We start from the raw sequence: 22,162 nt of genomic DNA on the forward strand, positions 1-22,162 counted from the left end.
CAACGAGTGCCTAGTACCACGAGTGTCTAATACCATGAGTGCATAGTACCACAAGTTCTTAATGCTACGAGTGCCTAGTACCACGAGTTCCTAATATTACGAGTGCCTAATGTTACGAGTTCCTAGTATTACGAGCGTCCAATACCACGAGTGCCTAGTACCATGAGTGCATAGTACCACAAGTGCTTAATGCTACGAGTGCCTAGTACCATGAGTGCATAGTACCACAAGTGCTTAATGCTACGAGTGCCTAGTACCACAAGTGCTCAGTATCACGAGTGCCTAATGCCTAATAACACAAGTGTCTAGTGCCATGAGTGCCACAAGTCTCGAGTGTAAATCTAAAAATAACTGTTCTTCTGTTAACCTAACCTCCATAGAATTTCGATAGACGTGCGGAAGCAAGTGCCAAACGGACAATTGTTGAATAGCGACCGTTATCCCGGATTAGGCGGATGTGCATGCGAAGTTTGAAGTTCGGCGAACGTTTGGGAATTAGAATGCATTTACTCGTGAGTGCTTCGAGAAGTCCGTTGCCAATGAGGTATTCATTACCTAGCGTGCACCTGTAGACAGCTGGGAAAGACGTAATATGAATTTTCGATACGTATGCAGACTGGCGAGCGACCGCAGTGTTCGTGAAACCGGGATGAATATTTAATTCAGTAAATTATGGCAAGTTCGACGAAAACTGCTAATCTATAATTGGGATCACCGGAATCTTTAGATCCTTGGCTGATTCCCAATAATACGTAGATCCCGTTCAACATAACCTCTACACAATACAGTACTCTCTCTTTCGAGCAAAAAAATATCTAGCCACTACAAATCGTTCGAAACTCTAACCATCGTTGTTCAAAGCCTAAAATGCTTGATTTCTTATAGTTGGGTAAAAATTTCCATCGCGCAACTAGGATCTCAGAACGATCGCTGTTCGCCAATATTTCCCCTTCTATCCTCCCCGTTAATTAATTTTGATCTACTGTTGCAGGAACAGCCGTCTGCGCGTCGGCCGAACGAGACACCCCGTTGGTGCATCCGAGGACAGTCAGCCGCAAATAGGACTCGCGCGACGAGCAGGGGTGAGTCCAGCTATTTTTACCCCGTCGACGCTGTCACGCTCGTTACGTGCTTCGATTTTATGATAATGCGACCCCTCCAACGCTAACGAGATAACGTTCGACGCCCGATAACCATCCCAGGGTTACGCGCGATCCCTACGGGAATCGATTCCCCGCCTAGGTGTTCCCCGGGGGCATTGTGCGAATTAATTGGAATACGCGTGGAAGGATTACTGTTTCACGGAGACCCCGCGCTCGACCTTTGTAAACTCTTCGCTCGCGAACGGTAAATTGCACGCGGGCGACTCCGCCGTCGTTGCAACGGAATTAAAAGGCAAAGAGAAAAGGGAGGAAGGGCCGGATAGCATCGCGGATAGCGGGGGTCTTTGAATGGCGGAGTTCTTCTCGGAAATTCACGGTCCACGAGTACGAAAGGAAGGAAACAGGCGTCGAAAGGTTCCAGCCAACGAGAGCGAGAGAGACCCAGGAAGCCACGGGACGGGAAGACCACGAATTAATTAAGAGGCTGTGAGTTACCACGCGGCAAATAAGACTGGGCTCTCGGGGACTTCCGCCCCGTCGAAATATTTGGTGCGGATTACTGGATGCTGGAACGCCGAGGATGGCTACGATGCTGCCTGGACGCGGTGGAATTTTGTGCGCGACAGCGTGAGAAATGCCTCAATGTGCTCCGCGGAGGTGAAAGAAATGGCTGTCGGGATAAAGCAAGTCAGCCAGTGGCGTTGGCGAGCGATAAGAGTTTAACATTTTTGAGGATACCGTGCAGAAATTTTCAGATTTCTCTCCGTTAGTAAAAGCAGGTTATGCCGGTGGTTCCCGGTTTCGAGTGATAAAATCGAGACAGTCATTTGAAAGCGGTGTAACACGTTATTCGGTTCATTTGCGTCTACCTATGACTGGGAAATACTATTTATTCAGCTCGAACGATCCACTGACTAATTTCTCTCAACTCAAGTTAAACATTACCACCTATCACGTTTTCAAGTGATAAGATTCGGACCTCGATGACTTGAAGGCGGGCAAGGTAGAATTTTGTCTTCTTAGAGGGTAGCTGAAACCTGAACCGACTCTGAACCACATTTCTCTTTACAAAAATCTCGGAAGGTGCTTCAATTTTGAATTATTAACGAAAAACCATCGACCAATCACAGCGCCCGAGGAGCTCGCGCTCAGCCGCGAGAGGCTGACCCGAATGGCTGGCCCAACCCTCCTGGCTCGAGCCAGCCTCTCGCGGCTGAGCGCGGGCTACTCGAGCGCTGTGATTGGTCAATGGTTTATCGTTAATATTTCAAAAACAAAACACTATACGACATTTTTGCAAAGGAAATTCTTGTTCAGAATCGTCTCAGCTACCCCTTATTTCCGGTTCTTACACTAATTCTGGGACACCCTGGGAATGAATTGTACTATATACATAGAAGGATGTTACCGAGGGAAACAGAGAGAAGCTTGTGTTTGAAACTGAAAATGTAACGAGTGTGATATTTCTGGGTAATTTTGAGGTTAGGGAATAGAGAACTCAGTTGCGGTTGAATATACGCAGGAATTCAACCTGCGGCAGGAGAACCAAGTACTGGCTGTGGTTGGAAGTGAAATAGCTTTCACATTTTCTGCTGAATTTACCTAACCTTACAATGTTCACAATCTAGCTTCCACCTTAGCCAATAGTACGATGAATTGTTTAGTATTCTTTGCGAAATACTTATACTTTTTGTGATTAATTAGCAATCCATAAAAGCAACATTTTGCTGCGCTATATTTGCCATAAAGTAATCACCTTTCTCATTCAGTATACCGATCGGTGTAGATAGAACAATATTCCCCGTGTGCCGGGTCTGTCGTTAAACATTCGAGCGACAAGATGAGCAATCAATCTTCCGGTTGGCCACACTAATAACACAAATGAAGCCCTGATGCGTCATAATTATGTCGTTCGGTGCACCAGGTGGTCAATATTCAAATAATATCGCGGCCAGTCCGATACGTTCCGCATCTCGTTCGCTGCACAGTGCAATCTGTATCTCGCCACAGCATAAGCGGGAACATGATACACCGCGATTGATACAGAGCATCCGAACTGATCGTTTACCGCATCAAATGCACACTATCGAGAGAAATTGCCGAACAAAGACACAATCGTGATTGATCTTATCGTCGAGAAACGACGCACCGTTTATCTTGGAAAAATGGCGAACAGGTTAAACCAGTTCAATAATAAAATTGAAATAGTTATAGTGCTTTGCACCTCGCGGCTCGAAGCATCGTTTAAGTTTCCAATTTTTATTGGAAAAAATTCGACTTGTCATTCTCTATAAGAAGATATTTTCAAAAAATTATACGTTGACTTTTCATGGTCAGTCAAGCTGTCTAAGTCTACTATTCGAGGGTGTACATATGCTCGCTTCGCTGTTAAAAGATTAATGAGAACCTGGATCGATAGCTACACAAAATATTAAGTTACATCCTGAATACACCCACAACTGATGTCAACGGCAGGAGGCAGAAACAACTTATAATCGAAAATGGAACGCGCCTACTATTTCCTTGGCGAATCGCGAAGTAGCCGATGATGCAGAAGAATCGGAACGCTGACAGCGTCGGTGTGTACCAGTTCTAACTGGAAACGCAATGGGGTCTGACATATCTCGAGGATTTTCAAGTTAGGATGTGGAAAAGTTCGTGATTGATCCCATTGGGCGAAAACGTCGGGCCAGGCAGCAGTTTCCGGGAAGAATAGAGGCCACGGAGAAACGTCTGCGTCGATTCTCGGCGGGTCTCGAGCACGGGTACGTGTGCCGTGTGTACACAAATGAAGTCGATGTTGTGAGCGCATCCTTTCCAAGTGTCTCTGGCGACGTCTGAAAGAGGAAGAGAAATAACGGGAACAAGGGACAGGAGGATAGGTTGAAGAATGTGCACTCAACGTGATTGGCGCAGCCCCGGTGTGCTGGCTGCGCTGCGAGCCAGCGTCTGCATGAAAACTTGAGGACTTCCGCGAGCACTCGTGTGCGTACGCTCTTCGTGCGAGCCCACCCTTCGCTGCGTCTTGCTGGAACGACCAAACAATGCTCTTCGCTCGGCTACCGACTTGCTCGCTGAATTTCCTGGAACGCCGTTGACGCGTGACGCTCAAGACTAGGTTTACGGTCAGCGCTGCCATTGGCCAGACTTTGCGAGGCTAGTTGGAACAATGGAAGTCGTCGATTGTCTGTGGGTAACAGCTGTGTCCTCATTGTGCATTAAATTGAACCATTTTTAAATACTACGCGTGAAATTTTATGATGTTTGAATACGTTCTTCTTTTTTCGACATGTTTGAACGTGTGTGGAAGGATTTATTTGAAGTCGTTGCAAACTTTGGAACTGAAGAATTAAGATTCGGAGTCGAATCCTCTGGTCGAGCTTGGAAGATAATTGATTGTTGCAGAAATTTACTGTGATGTTAGGCCCAAGCCTGTTTGCAATTGTTTGAAGGTTCGTTTGTTTTACAGTACCGTAACTGTGGCAACTATAGAATCGAAATTAATAATAGAATCCTTTGCTCGAGCTTGGAAGATTATTGATTGTTGCAGAAAGTCTACTGTGATGTTAAGTCAAGCCTGTTTGCGACGGTTTGAAGGTCCGTTTGTTTCACAGTTGATTTCCCTTAAGACAGAAATGAATGCAAATACAAGAACCTGTTCGTGGCACTTTTAATGGAAAAACCTGAGATTAATTCTTCCATCTGAGCGACCATATTCTGCATTCATATTTCATTTCGTAAACAGCAACTTTTTTAAGAATGTTGTGACTCAAGGAGAACGTGCAATTATTCTTTGAATATTCGGAAATTCTATGAATTTCCGAGTAAAATAGCGCCGCCCGACTGCGATGTGCTAAATAATTCAGTTGCATTAAACGAGGAAGCAGACGGTTAATTAACGGTCTGCGGATTGGCTGTGCGCCTTTTTCCTTCGATTGCGAGCGCAACGGAAAAACCGTGCGGAAAATAAGGGCATCGATCCACGCTGACGAAAGAGGAGCTCTACCCTCCCGAGAAACCTTTGTAAACCGAAGAATTTCATGTTTACAGAAATTACACGATACAGTTTATGAATATCGGTTTGTAAATATTCACTATCTTTCTCCAATTTCTCTAATACCTTTTTAAGGAAATTTTAAAACAGTGTTTTGAGAAAAACGGCCTCTTTTAAAACTGATTAACTCGAGGACGCCCTTAAAGAATCTCGAAACTGTAATTCGTTTCATGTCTCAGCGATTTATATTTTCAGAAGACGTTGATCGGGATTGTTGCTTGTTTGAAAGTTCGACGTTAAATTATGGCGAATAATTCATCCTTTTCACCGCGGAGAATTCCCTCTGACTCGATCTGAAATTTATTAATATTTGAAGGACGTCTTAATTATGCAGTCGCGTAAATTGCGTTCGCATAGCGGAACAAATTGTACGGCTTAATTAAAAGTTCCTTAATAATAACGACTTTAGTACGAAATCATAATTGCTACTTAGAAATCAACAAGAATCGTTAATTACCAGACGATTTCGACCAAGGTAAATAATCGTTGAATGTTATTGTAGACGAAACATAAATATATTAATTTCTCAATATTTCTTGTAACAGTTTTCCCACATGGAGAGGATTGAAGTAGTATTTAATTTCGTTTCCTTAATAAAAAGTATAAAATGAAGTGGACAAGGAATAAAAAGGGCATGAGGATCCCAGGCTTTATGGGCAGCTAAAGCTTGACCAAAAACAAGAAAATTGATTGAAACTTATATTTATATCAGCTATAAATCATCTATTCTTGGAATACTCTTAAATGATTCTTCTAAATTAACTAAATGCAAACTTTTGCTCTGAAGCACCAGCGTTTTTCCTTCACCATGTCCGGAGAGGCGTACACGACCGACGCAGCTCCAGGTAGATTCAACTTGGTCGTGTTAACGAGCGTCCCGACTGGGAGATTGGATCCAATGCTGGCGATGTGAAGTATCAATTCTGCCGGGAGATTCAACTTGGCCTTCGCGTTTACGATGGATGGACTGTCTGCCAAATTGATCAGAAGCACGACAACGTCCGATCCTTGTCTGCGAACGACACCTAGAACCTTGTCGGTGACCAAGCTCACCTGGACGGTGCCGCTAGCTAGGACGGGGTCCTTCTTCAGCTCAACCAGAGCCTGGAACACTGTATAATGGGATTGAGTCGCCTGTCTCTGAGCTTCCAGATTCAACGTCTTGTAGTTGTCGTTGACAGGCAACCAGGTGTACGATCTATCAGAGAATCCTGCGCTGATGGTGTCGTCCCATTGGTAAGGTGTCCTCTCCGGGTCTCTGGACTTCAAGTAGTACCTGTTCGGTCCAGCGTTGCATCCAGCCGGGTCCACAGTCTCCTTATAGGTGAAGCGTCTGTCAACCATGCCGATTTCGTCACCGTTGTACACGACGGCCACTCCAGGTAGTATCATCGACAGCATCGTGATCTGGTCAGCTCGCTTAACCCCGAATCTCGTGGCGACTCTGCTGTTGTCGTGATTACCTACCACCCAGTTAGGCACGTTTTTCGCCGCCTGGGCGCTGCTCACCCACTTGTCGATCAGTCTCTTATAGTCAGCTGCGGTGGATGTATTGGTTATCTCGTGATTGAGGAACATGAAGTTGAAAGGAACGTTGGAACCAGCGTCGTAGTACTTGACCGTTAGCTCGTGCGTCGTGTAGGCTTCCGTGAGGATCAACCTGGCTCCAGACTTGGTCCTGTTGGAGAAATCATCCATTAGCTTCCGCCAGCTCTTCAGGATATCGTAGGTTTCGTTCTGGTCCCTCGTGTAGATATGGTTCAAGCTGTCGTAGTCGTCCGCGGGAACACCGGACACGTTCGATTTGGGCTCGTCTAGAAACTTGGAGTTCTCGATCATGAAATTGATCGCGTCGATACGGAAACCGTCCACTCCGCGGTTCATCCAGAAGGTCAACACGTTCTGCATCTCCTGCTTCAAGGCTGGGCTGCGGTAGTTCAAGTCTGGCTGACCCGTCGCGAACTGGTGCAGGTAGTATTGCTTCCTGACGTCGTTCCACTCCCAGGCGGAGCCTTGGAAGTTGCTCAGCCAGTTGTTCGGCGGGTGTCTCACCCCGTTCACCATCTTGGGGTTCATCCAAATGTAGTACTCGTCGTAGGGTTTGATCCGTAGGACGCTCTTCTTGAACCAGGGGTGCTCGTGGGAGCTGTGATTGGGTACGAAGTCCAGGATTACCTTGAGTCCTAGGGCCTTGGCTCTGGACACCAACTTGTCGAAGTCCGCCAGGGTGCCATAATCTGGGTCGATGTCCGTGAAGTTGGAAATATCGTAGCCGAAATCGACCTGTGGGCTCTTGTAGATGGGGGAGAGCCAGAGGGCTGTGACTCCCAGCTCTGTGAGAAAGCCTACCCTGCTGGTGATGCCGTTTAGGTCACCGATGCCGTCGCCATTGCTGTCTTTGAAACTCCTAGGATAGATTTGATAGATCACGGAGTTCCTGTGCCATTCCGCGTTGTTGTTGTTGTTGTTCGCCACGTAAACATTGCAGCCGAGCGCAACGCCCAGCACGCATGCGAGCACCGCTAATCGGATCATGCTTCTATCGAAACTAACTATGAGAATTGTTGAAACGTCTTTGAAACTCTTGACAATTCCATCAAAACTACTGCAGTATACAATGCTTGTCTTTATAAGACGTATCTAAACTATAAAAATCGGATAAGCAGTGGAAATATGGAATCATTGCTTTCTTCGCCTGGGTTGATAACGACTTTTTTATTATGTTGTGCACTTTTATCTTGTAAGCATGATCACCAGGTGATAGTAATTTTCCACTTATTAATCGATTAGACATGAGGACTTAAGGTAGTCTTAAAGGCTTTGTGAGCTTTCTATTTGATTTCAATCAGTGGAGTAATCAGGTTCCCCCGCGAGTGCATAATGATAAGTCGAGCATTATCGCTTCGAGTGGCTTGTTTTTCGCTTGGAGTCTATCGCCTTTATCGATGTTTGTTAGTCGAATCATATCTCAACTGATCTACCGTAAACAATGATTGCCCGCAGCTCGGATTAGTCTATCGATGGATTACTCAACAGCTAGAGACTCTGGAAGACGTGCGGAAATTTACGTGGCCGACACATCTGTGCCCGAGAATAATAGCAAAACTTCTGTTCGTTGTCTCGTGGTTTAAAATGAAAACACCAGTCGCTATTGTATGGAGTGCAATTTCCTACGAAGGTGTAATGCACCCCAAGGCGTGCAACTTTCGCTCCTGATAAGAGTCTTCGAGGTGCGCGGCCACTTGTGAAATGGTAAACACCTAAGCCCGCACGATCTCGCGTGTCCGTCGCGTTTATGCGTGCCAGCCTCGTAACTGCTATCGCGGCCAGTCGCTAATTATACAGCTGGCTGCAGTCTAGCAGGACTATTTCTTACAACCTGGCTGTCGGGGCCAATTTAAGACTCGCGCGAACCTCGAAACCCGCCGTGACGAATAAAATCGTCGCTCGACGCAACTAATTCTAATCCCAACTCCATTTCCACTCGGAATTTCCTTAGAATGTTTACAGACTGGACGTGTCTATCGACGTAATATTGCGTCACTCTTGAATCCATAGCTAGGTACCCCTGACGCCGTTTTATGGCACCAGTTGACATAATATTAGCTTATTTTTAAATCTAAGAGTTGATCGCCACTGACGTAATATTACGTCGTGCTTGAATATATAGTAAATTGCCTCTTACATCGTTTTGTAAAGTTTTTGATTCAAAGCTGGTTGCTGTTAGTACAATATTACGTCAGTTTTAAATCTGTAGTTGATCGCGACTGACGTAATATTACGTCATACTTGAATCTATAGTCACTTATCTTTGGCGTTGTGTTGTGGCATTTATAGCTGGTACTGCTGCCGACATATTACGTCGCTGTGTATCGTGAAAGTTTCATACGCTGAACTGTCCTCGCTGCACCAGATGCAACGGAATCAAAACCATTTATCAAAGTTTCGATAAAACCGAAATTTTCAATCGGGTCGATGGATGAGTCGGCGCAAAAAGATACCAGCGTGTCTATTGACTGCCGATCCTCGTCAAATTTGGAATGTATGGAAAAACGCTGGAAAAAAAAGAGCGTAAAGGTTGCCCACTCTTCTCTGGTCAATTGAAGGCACGTCACGGGTGAAGGAAATGCTTTACCGAAAATCGCTCGCAAAAATGTGCTTTGACGCGCGTTATTTTGTACAGAAACGAAAAACGATGGAATACATCGCGGGGATACGTTATCGTCATTACTAGCGCAGTCACTTTTTTGCAATCATTCGTAAAAGTAACGAGTGGCATGTTCTCTTCGTGAAAAAATGAATCCATATTGTGGACTATAATTTTTTTCTATGATGTCTCGTTTCGAAATAAATCAATTTGAAAAAGTGTCGGAGCACTCGTGCAATTGAGTACGGTTCAGTTGACGTGTCTGATCAATACATACCATTTCTACTTGCATTGGAGCTTGGAAACATGGGCGATGGCTTGCATTATTTCAATTGGTTTAACTAATCAGTCGATAGTAAAATCGACGGATCGCCGAAAGGAGAAATATCACTGCAAGTAGAAACGGTAAGCAATTGTCAAACACGTTCGCCAAGTATGCCCAACAATTTTCAGAATCAATTTCCACGAAAACGAAGCCTCGTAGAAAGAAATGTTGTTCTACATTTTCAACGTACATTATCACAAAGAATCACTATGGCGAGGAACAAGATGCTACATTATAATGGGAAGTTTTCTCGACGTAATTTGTGTCTCTGATGTTATATCGCCTCGTTGACATTTTCACCTTCGCAGTGTGGACGATTTCGACTTTTAAGCGCGAATTGTTTCTCGTTTCCCTCGTTCCGTAACGACGATAACGGGAATATAATAAATTCCGAGGCATAATAGTTAGAGGCAATAAAATGCAACGGTGTGTTTTGCGAAACAACACTTGCAAGCTTGATTTACGCTCGAAGATACACGCAGATTCAGCGACGAGTAAAGACTAACACGATACCCATGTAGAAACGCCACCGCGGAACGGGAACAAAGTTTCGTCCAGAGCATTATTTATGCGCGTAATTTTCTTCTTGGCTTATTGCGAACTGCATTCATTCATTGTTCGCGCCCGTGCCAGGGACAATTTCACTGAAACAATGAATTATTCACACTATAAACATTCGTACCTCCAGCGCTGTTATCAGTCTCCCACCAGCGAGCTTCCGGGGGTTCATGAGACGTTTCTCCTTTTTTTTTTTAATCGTCGAAAAGGAAGGCAAAGAATACACGGTATAGAATAATAATTCACATTGTAGTTTAAAAATTGAAAAAGAAAGCTCGGTGGTTAAAACGGCGTTCAACAGGTTAAACGAGCTTGTTAATTTTTATCGCTATCGATCGTTCATTTTTTGAAGATAAATTTTGTAGTATTATTTCATCGATGTAGCGAGGATTTAATAGATCAGGATTGTATCACGATTTATTACGTATTTCACTACCGTGTCCCTCAGGTTGTGACGTAATTATTTCTTCCATTGTTAATTACATCTCGCTACTGTACTTCAGTCTCGGTTACAATGTTTACAAAGCTCAGGCTGATTAAATTTCATGCCATCAGGCTACTTATGTGTAATGACTGCTCGCAAACGTGTTGACCTTCCACGAAACACACAGGGTAAAATCACGTGATATGGAATTCCCAGGTGATCTCTGTTGCGGTCCGTGCACGAGAATTTAAGTTAATTTTCATAGATTGGGAGGGACGGCAGAAGCTTTTCACGATGTGCGATAGCTTCGAAAGGGCAACAGAAACGAGGGATTGGCGCTGCTCTGTTGTAACGAGGCCACCGTTATGTCAGCCACCCTCGCTGCCAAGGGGTAGTCAAACAGCCCCCTCGCAGTTTACGGCCGTAATTAACTTCCTAGGTTATTAGCCCTCGTTCGCGGTTGTACCTTGCTACTCCACAGGACTCTGTCTCACCAGTCTTTCCCCAGAAAATCCTCCCATCCCCTTTCGCGTCTCCAGTTTCATCCGACGAGACGTTTTTCGACGAACTTCCCTGCGAACGATTCGTGGTTGCTCTGTAAATAAATTAATTTTCCAGCCGTTGCTTTCAGGAATTATTTCTGTTGGCGAGTGACTTTATTCATCAAAGAGGCACTTTGCGCCCCTGAATTTTTCATTGCGAATTTTCTGGTCGTTCGAGGCTTGAAAAGAGAATCAATTCTTAGTTGGCAGTTTGTTCTATCTTCCCTTGCACGTAAAGAGTTTTTATTGAATCATTGATATTGCATTAGAAGTCAATCTCAAATTTACCGTTTGGTAATCCAAAGGTGACCGCGGACAATTATCCGGAATCGGCTAGAAATAATTAATCGCCTCGACTAACGCAATGGTAAATGATCTTTTGGTTGAATCGAAGTATAATACGACCACTGCGTTGTTGTTATGGTAATGTTGCGAGTTTTTTTAACGGGCCACGCTACTCCGAATATATACCTGTAACAATTTCAATGGCAAATTGAATTTTAATGAAAGAGAAACGCCGTTGTCGGGACAACAAACTAGAATTGCCAGAATACATTTTACAGCGTGATTATCATCGAACAGATCGTCGAAAACGAAAGAGAAGTTGCGGTAATCGACGCGCGGCGCTGTTACACGCGTAACGCCAAACAGTCGCGCGCACTCGGAGGCTGCAAATTAATTAACCCATACATTATTATTGGAAGCACAACACACGCGGGCAATGCGATCCTAATTAAATTATCAGTCCAGCACGAGTCCATTCGGTAAATCAACATAGCCCGAATACCATGAAATTGAATGAAAGCACGTTCTTCGAATAATTGCGGCAACGTACGCGAGCGGCGTAACACGCCATTGGCAGCCCCCGAAAATTGCAAACATCGTGCTACCCTCGAAATTTCGTTTTCCATTCATAGCCAGCAGTGCCTTAGATTTACAACGATGAAAATTAGGTAGCGAACGTGTGCTTGTCTGAGTACGTTAAGCTCGAGGAAGAAAATTCTAGCGTAGACGCTGAGACATGTTTAATTTGGAGGAGTGAAAATAGATTATAAGTTGACGGCTTGAAGGAATGCACCGAAAAGAAGATCCATTGATTATGGTATCAGAAATAAGAACCTCTATATGCATCCTCTTTGCAAGCAAGTTCTGTCGTGATGGAAGAGATTGCAAGAAATGCAAGAAACTGTGACGTTTCAGGATGGAAATGTTAGCGTAGGCGGTGAGACTCAATTTTAAAAATAAATCAGCTCATAGGGGATGATGAGATGAAACTTTTTTGTATTTCCGGTTTATTCATAGGGCGCTTAGTTTTGGAAGTAAAAGTTGAAAAGTTGGAAGTTCGTTATAAAAATTTAATTTTAGAGAAAAGGTCATCTAAGTTTGCAATTTTTATCTTTGAAACTAAAAGTCGTATGAATAAACTGAAAATATAACAAATTCGTTCGTTTTGTCGTTCTCTGTAAGATGATATTTTTTTATAATTCAAACCTCTACGCCTTTTAGCAATTTCCAGCAAAAATAGTCCCGCGGTCAAAGGGTTAATTTGAAGGAATGTAAACAGTGTGTCGTTTAGAGGTTCAAATGAATACATCAAGAAGAAAATCCCCTAATTATGGAATCAGAAATAAGAACCCCTAGAAGCACTCCCTTTGCAAGTAAGCTTTGTCGCGAGCTTGGAAGAGAAGTCCTAGAAGAAATTGCGAACCATTCGAACGTTCTAGCCAGCTTTGGCAAATCTTTGAACTAAGGAAACATTCGACTGTCCATGTTCCGCTGTCCCAAGATATCCCGTCGACCTTATTCATGACATCGCATGGCTGCCAACCTAGGACTGCCCTTTTCAGTTCTCTAAAGTAAATATGGACTCTTCCAGGCCACCCAAGGGCGTAAAATAAACGACATCATGTTGGTAGACATTTCGGACGAAGAAACAACCCCGAAAAGCGCATCATGAAGTATTCAAACAACTCCCAGTAGTCCACGTACCCAATTCGCTAACAGTTCGATCTTCCAAGAGCTTATCTGCAACGTCAGCTTGTTTTCCGTTGAAACGAAAAGCGTCCAAGTTCTAGATTCTATGAGTGTCCATCATCGCGGTTATCCTCTCTCGTATGCTCCAGGGTCTAGGGTACTGTATGCTATACGATCCTAAAATAACGTCTGGCGTCTCGTTACACCTGCGGACTCACGACCCTCGCGTGACTCGGACCTGGAGAATTTCGCACGGGGTGAATGGGGCGGGAACCGAGACGGTCCGAGAGGTTGAAGTGTTTTCGTTAGGTGCGAAAACCCAACCCCGTACAGAAGCGTCGCTCAGCTTAGACGAGACATTGCGCCGCAACTGTAGCTACGGTCCGAGTAACGCGCGTCCGGTGTAACTCTGGGGTAATATGGCGCCGTGAGGACACGGGCCGCGAAAATTGCTTGGACTTTATGTACTCTCGCCCACGACCCTCCTTCGCACCGTCTCGCTTCTTTCGGGACGAGTAAAATGCTAGAGTCAGGGCGAGAAATTGTGTTCAAAGTATTATTCATATGACATTCGATATCTTTGCGATGAGGTTATATCCCTTGGGGTTGTTTGTGCTGGCTTCAGTGGTAAGAAAATGTACAATAATGGACATCTTTTGGCAGTAAAAGGGTAAAATTAAACCAGAGTAGAGTGGAGATAAAAGGATAGTAAATCTGAGTGCCTCAACACGCTTTGTGTGGAAACACGGAGTTTGTTTGTGACTCCCCTATAACTCGTGGAATTTAACTTGGATCCAGATGTAACTTTTTTTAGGGTTTCTTCGTGTTCCAAAGGAGACTATGAACCACATAATTTGAAGAAATATTAGCCATAATTATTATTATACAGGGTTTCCCAGCATCGGTGGTACAACCAATAAGGAGGTGATTCTACATGAAAAAACAAATCGAAAATAAGGAATAAAATTTTTTCATTTGAGGTTTCGTTCTCGAGGAAATCGATTTTGAATATTAAGCAAGTACGGGTACACTTAACTATGGCCTAGATAGATGATTCTCGATACAGACTTTAAATTCACTCTAAATCCGTAGACAGAAATGAATAATACAGCACATCATCTTGATACTAATGATACGAGTACTACTTACAAGTTTCATGTATATGAGTACTACTTATAAGTGTCATACGTATAAACATACATACGACTTGTATCGGGATCCATCCATCTAAACCATAGTCATGTGTACGCGCACTCGCTGAATATTCAAAACCGATTATGTCGAGAACGAAACCCCAAACGAACAAATTTTATTCTTTATTTTCGATTTGTTTTTTTTATGTAGTCTGTATATGTTAGTATAAACCTCCGTAGCCAAGGGGTTCCCCAGACTCTTAAATTTCGGACATTTCCGACCCCGTTTTTCCAAAGGGCTCGGACGACTTTCGCACAATGGGCCCTATATTCCCCTTGTTTTTCCGTGAATATCAAAACTTTTGTAACGCGGAATTAAAGTGGAATTTCTGTTTATTCAATTTATCGACGAGCCCCGGCAAGAGCTTGAATTTCCTCTAGAGTTCGCCGCGGCCAAAGAACGGCTCGTAATCTCGAAAACTCCAATTTTCACGCAAGCAGCACCGGGCGCAAAGCGCGGTCCGGCGTGCACGTAAGTTTTGCAATTCATATTTTCGACTGAAAACCGAGCCGCGGAGTCCTCTGAAATGGAAATTACAGCGGCGCCGTATCGTAGGCGCGGGAGGAGAGGCTGGCAAAGATATCAAACTAAATACTCCGGTGATATAGAATTCTCGCGCGAAAGAGAAATAGAAAATTCCCCAAGAGTCGACGACCCTGGGTGAGAGAGCCGAGGGATGGGAGGGGGTAGAAATTGACCGGAAGTTTCGAAGTATTCGCTGCGCCAGACCGGGGCGACGTTGCAACCGAAAATCCAGCGAAATTACCACTTCGCCTGGACTTCATATTTACTTTTATTTTTGCCCCTCTATTTTTGTTCTTTTTCCTTGTATCTGTTCCTCTTTTTCCTTTTTCTTTTTTTTTTTTTTGAAGTTTCAAGCACGCCCGCGCCACGGTTTTCCGGGGAAATATTTTGCGCCCTCTGGAAAGCGCGTGTGCGACGGCCAGCCTCAGGTTGCGCCGGTATTATCTAAAATATTTCTGTATACGCGAGCCACTTCGCGAATGATGCACGCGAAAGTGGCCGCTCCAATTAAAACTGTTCATTAGCGCGAAGTAGAAACTGTCGTATTCATGTCAGACCGTGGCGAGGATGCGCGTAACATTTCGTCCAAGGCTGAATAGTTCTCTCTCCCGCGAGAACCGGTTTGGTGCCGTGGGGGGGTTGACTTTCGCGAATAATTCGTTAAACGTGAGCGGGCAAGAGATTCGCGGAAGACGAAATAAAACTGCACTTTTAATTCCTCGCCTCCACGTGGTCTAATTGCGTCAGGCGCGTTTGTACAATGAAAAGGTGAGAATGGAAAGAACGCTGGCGCTTGGAAACGCCTGGCGACTCGTAGAAACACAAACTACTTTGATAAGAAGAAAAAGAAACTGTTCTGGAAAATTAGAAAAAGTGTAAAGGTAGGATTTTATTAGGTAATAGCAATGGATGGTACTATTCCTTATTATTATAATATGAACTAAAATAACGCTTTCGCTGTTTAAACCACAATAACGTTTCGTATGTTAAAAATGAATTGAAAATTTTAAGGTGATCTTAATATCTAAAAAATTTCATACAAAAGAATTGCATATGAAAAAAGTGCTAAAACTCCAAGGATTACTTCGACTTCAACGATCACTATTCATGCGATTAAATATATGTATGAGCAGGGTTCGAGACAAATTTAAAAATTGTCCCAAATTGGTAGCCAATTATTTTTAACGCGCTGTATATAAATTCGCGACGGCTTCTCGATTCGTCGATGTGTTGATGGAGAGCAGAACGAAAGAGGCAAGAGGGGCTGGAACCCGTTTGGAACGAGGTTCGATATTTATGAGCCATCGACGAAAAATGCTGCACGACGCTCGAGGGATCGCGGGGCGCCTCTTATTCGAGGGGGTGGAAATGCGCCTGAATGGCTCGCGCGATCGCTTCTCGCGAACGGGGGCGAGACATTCCACGAGATAAAACGCTGTCATGCCGATCCGAGCATTGAGCCGTATTCGTGAAACCTCGAACGCGTCGAAACGATCGGTGAAGGTGTCTCGAGTGCAGGGATAAACCCATCTACGAGGGGTGTAGGGAGGGATTTGGAGAAACGTCGTCGAGGATGGGTTGATCGACGGTTCGTAAACGCTGGAGAACGAGCGGGATTTACAGGAAGGTATGGGATTCTGTTAGACGTTGTTGTTTTTTAATTCTATAGTGGTGCGATCAAGAGGTGAACACCCTCGAAGGGGGAGTAATTTTTTCTTGCCCGAGAAGGAAGCACTTCTTAAGTATTTGTTCCAAGTAAACGGTACGATCGATTGGATTGGAATTTTTAATATTCAATTGGGACAGTTTTGCAATTCAGAATATATATTATTTAGGGTCGATTATGTGGACAATTCTTATAATATTGTTAGTCTTCGGGAAAAGTTATTATCGCTATGGTAAACTGAATATTTTCACTTAAGATTAAACGTGAAGATTCGAAATTTTCGACATGGACAAGATGGTGATTCTTGTATGTTTTCTAATTTATTAGTGCTGCAACGTGATAAATTCGTTCATTTGATGTAAAAATTCCAGGGCAACAGCGTGCGGTAATATACGTCGTGTTGAAATACCTTCGAACCGTGAATAGATTACGTAGGATCCACGAAACCCGTAATTAACGAACTTCTTGCACTGCTGCGCCGCTCTAATACAAGAAAAGTAATATCGAGGCGAAATCTTACGGGCCCGTGGGCTTAACGGCTTTTGATTCAACGTCAAAACTTTCCTCCCGTCGGCGTCGTTTCCCGCGCCCGTGCTACGGATGAAATATTAATAAACCAGCACGTGTTACCCAGTGACGTACTGTTCCATCATTCGGCAACAATTGAATCACTATTCCAATCGAGAATTGATATTCATAATTAATTACAGATAAATATTTGCCGATCCATTCGGAACAGTCGCAACACAGTTGGCAGCTTCCCCAATGAAAATGCGTCACTGGCATAAATAACTAAGCATCTGCCATTCTAATGAAAAAAAAAAACAAATATCGCAATTTCATTATCGTTGAATATAAATGGAAATCATTCCAGGGGAGGTTTCTACAGACCAAATTGAAACAAAAATCAAGAGTAATGAAATTGTCTTAGAGGCTTCGTTTTAAAATGATGGATGATTCGAAGCTTGAGGTGGTCACGGCTGGCTTATGGCAACTAGCGATCAGTCGCGCCTGAGGGACAGGTACACAGATTACCATACGTCAGGGGCCGCGCAATGACAGCGCCGGAGTCGCGATTGATATCACATAGAAGGCGTACCTGCGCAGCCAGAAGTGTTAACCCTTTGACGAATACGATATAAATTTAATATTTTGGAACAAAGCTTACTCATACACCGTGTGTATTTCCAAAAAATGCTTGCTCGTCAAAGAGTTAAGAGTCCCACGCCTTGCACGCTATTCTTCGTCGGCCCCTAGCTATCTAGACCTCCGAAATGAATGTTCCAAAGAGGGAAGGCCTCGCGAACTATTCGAGGATTCCCAAACGACGTAGTCCGCGCCCCACCGCGGTCTGCTGTCGTCAGCCGCAGTCGAGCCAGAGTCGAAAATGTTCTGTGTCACGAGTAGGCTCTAGGATCGCTAGATATTCCGGTCTCCCGTCGGTTTCGTGCAAGGCACGCGTAATTAAAATAATTAGTACGAATAATCTCGGTTCTAACAGCGTGCCGTACTCGAGGGCTAGAGCGCCGTCAGAGGAGCGAGCTGGCCATAATTAAAACGCACAACCATGGCGACACTTGAGTCTCGCGCTGTGCGACTCGTTCACGCACTTTTACTGCTCGACGAGCTCCCTGGCAACCGTCCCCCCCCCCCCCCCCCCCCGCTTTCCTTCTGCGTCGCGGGAAAGATTTCCAGCCATTGAATAAAACTCGTTGCGGCTGAACGTTCCTTGGCCACGAGAACGTGCCCCTCGTTCCTGAGCTCCTTGGTGTTGCCGAGGACGAGGATATTTACCGGGGTTAACCTGTCGTTCCGTGTTGGTTCAACGCTTACGAGGGATAAATGTTTGCCTGTTGGACTTTCCTGGGGGAGGAGTGGTGAGACCTTTACCACTGTTCGGTTACACCTTCTACCGAGACTTATTGTATGGGCGGAGATTTATGATGTTTCGGATAGTTTAACTGTCCGTAAGCGGTCCTAATTTTCCCAAGAATCTCTGCTTATGATTTTCTCTGGGCGTTAACAATTAGAGTTAACGCTAAACCTACTAAATTATTCAATTTAGTGTGGGTAATACTTTTATTCCTTTTGGGCGTGGTTGTTAAAGGAAGAACAGATTTAACGGTTTCACGTGGTTTTACTTGTATGGTTGTTGACGGGTTGACTCGCAGAACGTTACTGCTATATCGTATTCGGCGTACCGTAGACACACGAGTGTCGCGAGCAAAAGACGTAGGAGCCCGTGTCGTCGCGCTCTCACACTTTCAGCGCGCAAATCAAATTATTACCGACTACATTAGCGACAAATTTTTGTATTCGAGTGAGAAAGGTGTCGCCAAAGGATCGAGATAAAAATAGGTACCGATACAATGTCTGTAGGTTTAGTATCAATAAAAAAAAGTCCCTAATCACTTACTTCACAGAAATCAAAGTTTTTTCAAAAGCAATCGGTATCTTCGGATAGATAAGGGCGATAAAACATGGGTGAATCGCTACAGTCGTTTCTGTGTGACTTCATCGGTGTTTACAATCTGTTTACCACATTAATCGTCCCTTAAAGTTTCAGACGATGTTTGTCAAGGATTTCGAGCGATCTCGTTAGCAAACGTCACGGAAACGTCGACCGGTGCGACTTATTGGGGATCAAGTGGGTCCAGTCAGGCGTGATCATCGTCTGATGTCACACTCGATCCCGCGATTACCGCTCTAGCGTAAAATGGCCGGATTCCTGGCCCCGGGAACCGGCATTCCTGCAGTAGGCGTCACCCGTCAAACGGAATTCACCGGTTGTCCGTCGGATTGACGGACATCAAGGGGACGTTAATGCCGTTTCAACGGAACAAAGAGAACGGAGGCAGGAAAATCGGGATTCTCACCCAAAAACCACCATACTCGATGCCGTGTGACACAAAGGGCACGAACCTCGAACAAACCATTGAACTACCTCCAAAGAAATTACTAAATCTATCGTGTTAATATACGTGTTGAGTAAAGATAAAAAGAAATATCTTCAGGGAAGGAATTATTCTGGAACTATTAAATAATTCCCAGCAACGGTCTTTTAGAACCCAGCCAAGAGTATATTGCAAACTGAAGAGACACCTGGTGTTTGAGAAATTTAATATATCGACGCATTCCACCTGGGAACTGGAACGGATGTATCAAAACGATGCTCCGCCAATTGTGACATCAGAAACAATAGTACCTTACGAAGAGCCTCGGAAGTAACAAGCCTTACATAATACCTATAGAGCTATCTAGACTCTAAAGGGAAATCGCAGATCTGCCATTAGTATATATTTCGACTAACGACTGGCTCGAGGGAGGAAGACATCAGGAAGTGCCCGAGTAATCCCGACAATATAATCTAGCCTGCTGTAACCAAAGACTTCCCCTGTCAGGTTTGACATTAAGAAGACGCAGAGGCTGTTTTGTAATGGTCGGAGGAAGGCAGATCAATTTCTGACCTCAAAAACCTAGAGGCGTGTGCTTCGTTTAACCTGAGAAACAAAACTCGAAAAAACGCTTAACGAGTCGCTCACGATTTGCGCCGTTCCGCGCTATTCTGTGCTCTTGATTGCTAAGGCAGCAAAGGGGATGGTAGATGAACGTTTGCTAACAACCAGCCGATCGTGGGTCGTTAGCAATTATGTTTTTTCATCTACTTGAGATTACGGACTTTTTTTTTTTAGTTCACCCGTTAAGTTCCTCAGCTCGTGGTATTTTCTGGAATTCCTGGTTGTGGTTTCCAGCCGTCGTCACGAAGGTGCTGAACGGTTCTCGTTCAATTCTTGGTAAGAAAGCTGAAGCCTAAACGAGGAAAAATGAGAAACTCGAGTATTGACATCATTGTTATAGAAGCAGTCCGAAGAACATGAATAGAATTTAATTGAAAGAGAATTAAGCACTCTAAAGCAACAATAATGTTCTTAGAAACAAATGGTACAATATTCAAAGGAATTTCCTGTATCAAGAGAGTTCAATTTACAATCTACCGCAAACTCATTCAGTCCCCTTTCCGAGTTCCCTCCAATCATGAAGAATTGTATTCACAGTATTACAATAAATTTACATAAGCCTCCAGGTGATCTACTTTTAGCTATTCGAGTGGAGAACGAATCGCACTAGTAGAAGACAGTTTACGATAGGACTGTTGCGCTACTGTAACGCGCCCTACGCGGCTCCCAGCGCCATCTTTCCCAACGTGGCGCCCTCTACGGGACTCGTGTGGCCAGGACGACATCTTGTGAAGTTTCGAAATCGTGCGACCATCAGCCACGGTTACGTCGTTAAATTGACTCTTATGAGCATGCTTGCGATTTGGGGTCGTAATTAGACGCTATCGTCGACAGTACGATACAGTACGTCTCGTTATTACAGGAATATCTTCCTCGAGCACCGCGCAGTTTCCTATGTAATAACGGGAACAAAATCGAGCACGTGGTTTAACACCGCCTCTAGAGATACACGCGAGTTTCGGTTTCTCCCTCCAACTTCCTATTCAACTTGCTTTGACGATGTTCGATGAAGTTTGACGATGAAAGCGTAACGAACTTATCGTATTAACGATGAATGCTTACCAGTCTCAACCCTGAGGGTTAATGAACAAATGCCCTGATGTTTCTTAAAAATGAAAACAGTCGAGGATTATGACTGATTTGTAAATAAAAGTTCCAAGGGAGAATGGGAATGGTTGCACGTAAAGCGAAAAGTCGCGTCGCGTCGCGCACAGAAGGTTTTCCATGAGATTCCGTTTAACCCGAATGGGTACGCGACGTTGAGAAATAAGAGCATGCGTTTCGTGACGGTGGAATCGTTAGATCGCCGCGGGGCTAACCTAATTTCGGGCTTTTAAAGGCCACGGGCGATTTGCATAAACGTTCAGACGCGGTCGAAGAAAATCGCGATCGATGACTCGTAGCTGGGCGAAAGTTTTCAACCGAGAAACTGCAGGGTAAAAGTCTTTCCTCGTTTGAGAGACGGAAAGAAATAAGAACGAAAATAAATGGCCCCCGGGGGGATCTTTAGAGACAAACATACTTTCGCTGACACGACAGTAATGGACGTTTTTAGGTCGAACTTTATGACCTAATATAAGAGAACAGAAATTATATAATAATAATAATAATAAATATTTCACATTTTTAGAATGCCACCTTACATTTAAAATCATAAAACATTTTGAATCTTCAAAAATGTCAAGTCTCTGAATGTTGAGCTTCCATATGATTGATTAATCAAATGTAACTTAAATAGTCATTAAACGAGAATCTTCGAATTCGTCTCAGGTTTCGTCCTAGATTCGGAAGTCTTCGTTTAAACAGCGGCCTCTCGAAACATCGAACTCCAAGACCGGATTCTGGCGAAAACTTTCGAGACATTCTCATTCTTCAGAAGTCTCGTGTCCTGGTCAATGGCTCCAGTAGTCCAGATACCATCGGGAACAGAGGTCAGAGAGCCTGAAGATCACTAAAGTTGGGTAATCGTGAGGCAGGGGCTGTTTACAGCACGCGGTGAACTCTTAGCTTTACGGCTTTCGCCTGGACTGACCAAAGAATTGGATTCCTTGACGGATTTTCTAGTGAACGAACTTCTTTACCCGGAGTTGGAATGGACGCGAACCTTTCTAGAGCCTGACGATGCTTTTGAT

The 22,162-nt window shown here is 44.2% G+C and overlaps 2 protein-coding genes across 4 annotated transcripts in view; one reads left to right on the forward strand and one right to left on the reverse strand.

Moving 5' to 3' along the window:
* Positions 1–22,162, forward strand: part of LOC128879462 (protein artichoke-like) — a 193,803-nt gene that overhangs the window by 129,870 nt on the left and 41,771 nt on the right. For all 3 annotated transcript variants that reach the window (XM_054128619.1, XM_054128620.1, XM_054128621.1), the window contains one exon: positions 992–1,082. The gene's annotated coding sequence lies outside the window, so the exon portion shown is untranslated. The remainder of the gene's footprint in view (positions 1–991; positions 1,083–22,162) is intronic.
* On the reverse strand, positions 5,843–7,764 carry LOC128879463 (alpha-glucosidase-like). Its single transcript, XM_054128622.1, has one exon. It carries the CDS (start codon positions 7,690–7,692, stop codon positions 5,920–5,922), a length of 1,773 nt encoding a protein of 590 aa, XP_053984597.1. The 5' UTR covers positions 7,693–7,764; the 3' UTR covers positions 5,843–5,919.

Source organism: Hylaeus volcanicus, chromosome 7 (assembly GCF_026283585.1).
Source record: "Hylaeus volcanicus isolate JK05 chromosome 7, UHH_iyHylVolc1.0_haploid, whole genome shotgun sequence".
Taxonomy (NCBI): domain Eukaryota; kingdom Metazoa; phylum Arthropoda; class Insecta; order Hymenoptera; family Colletidae; genus Hylaeus; species Hylaeus volcanicus.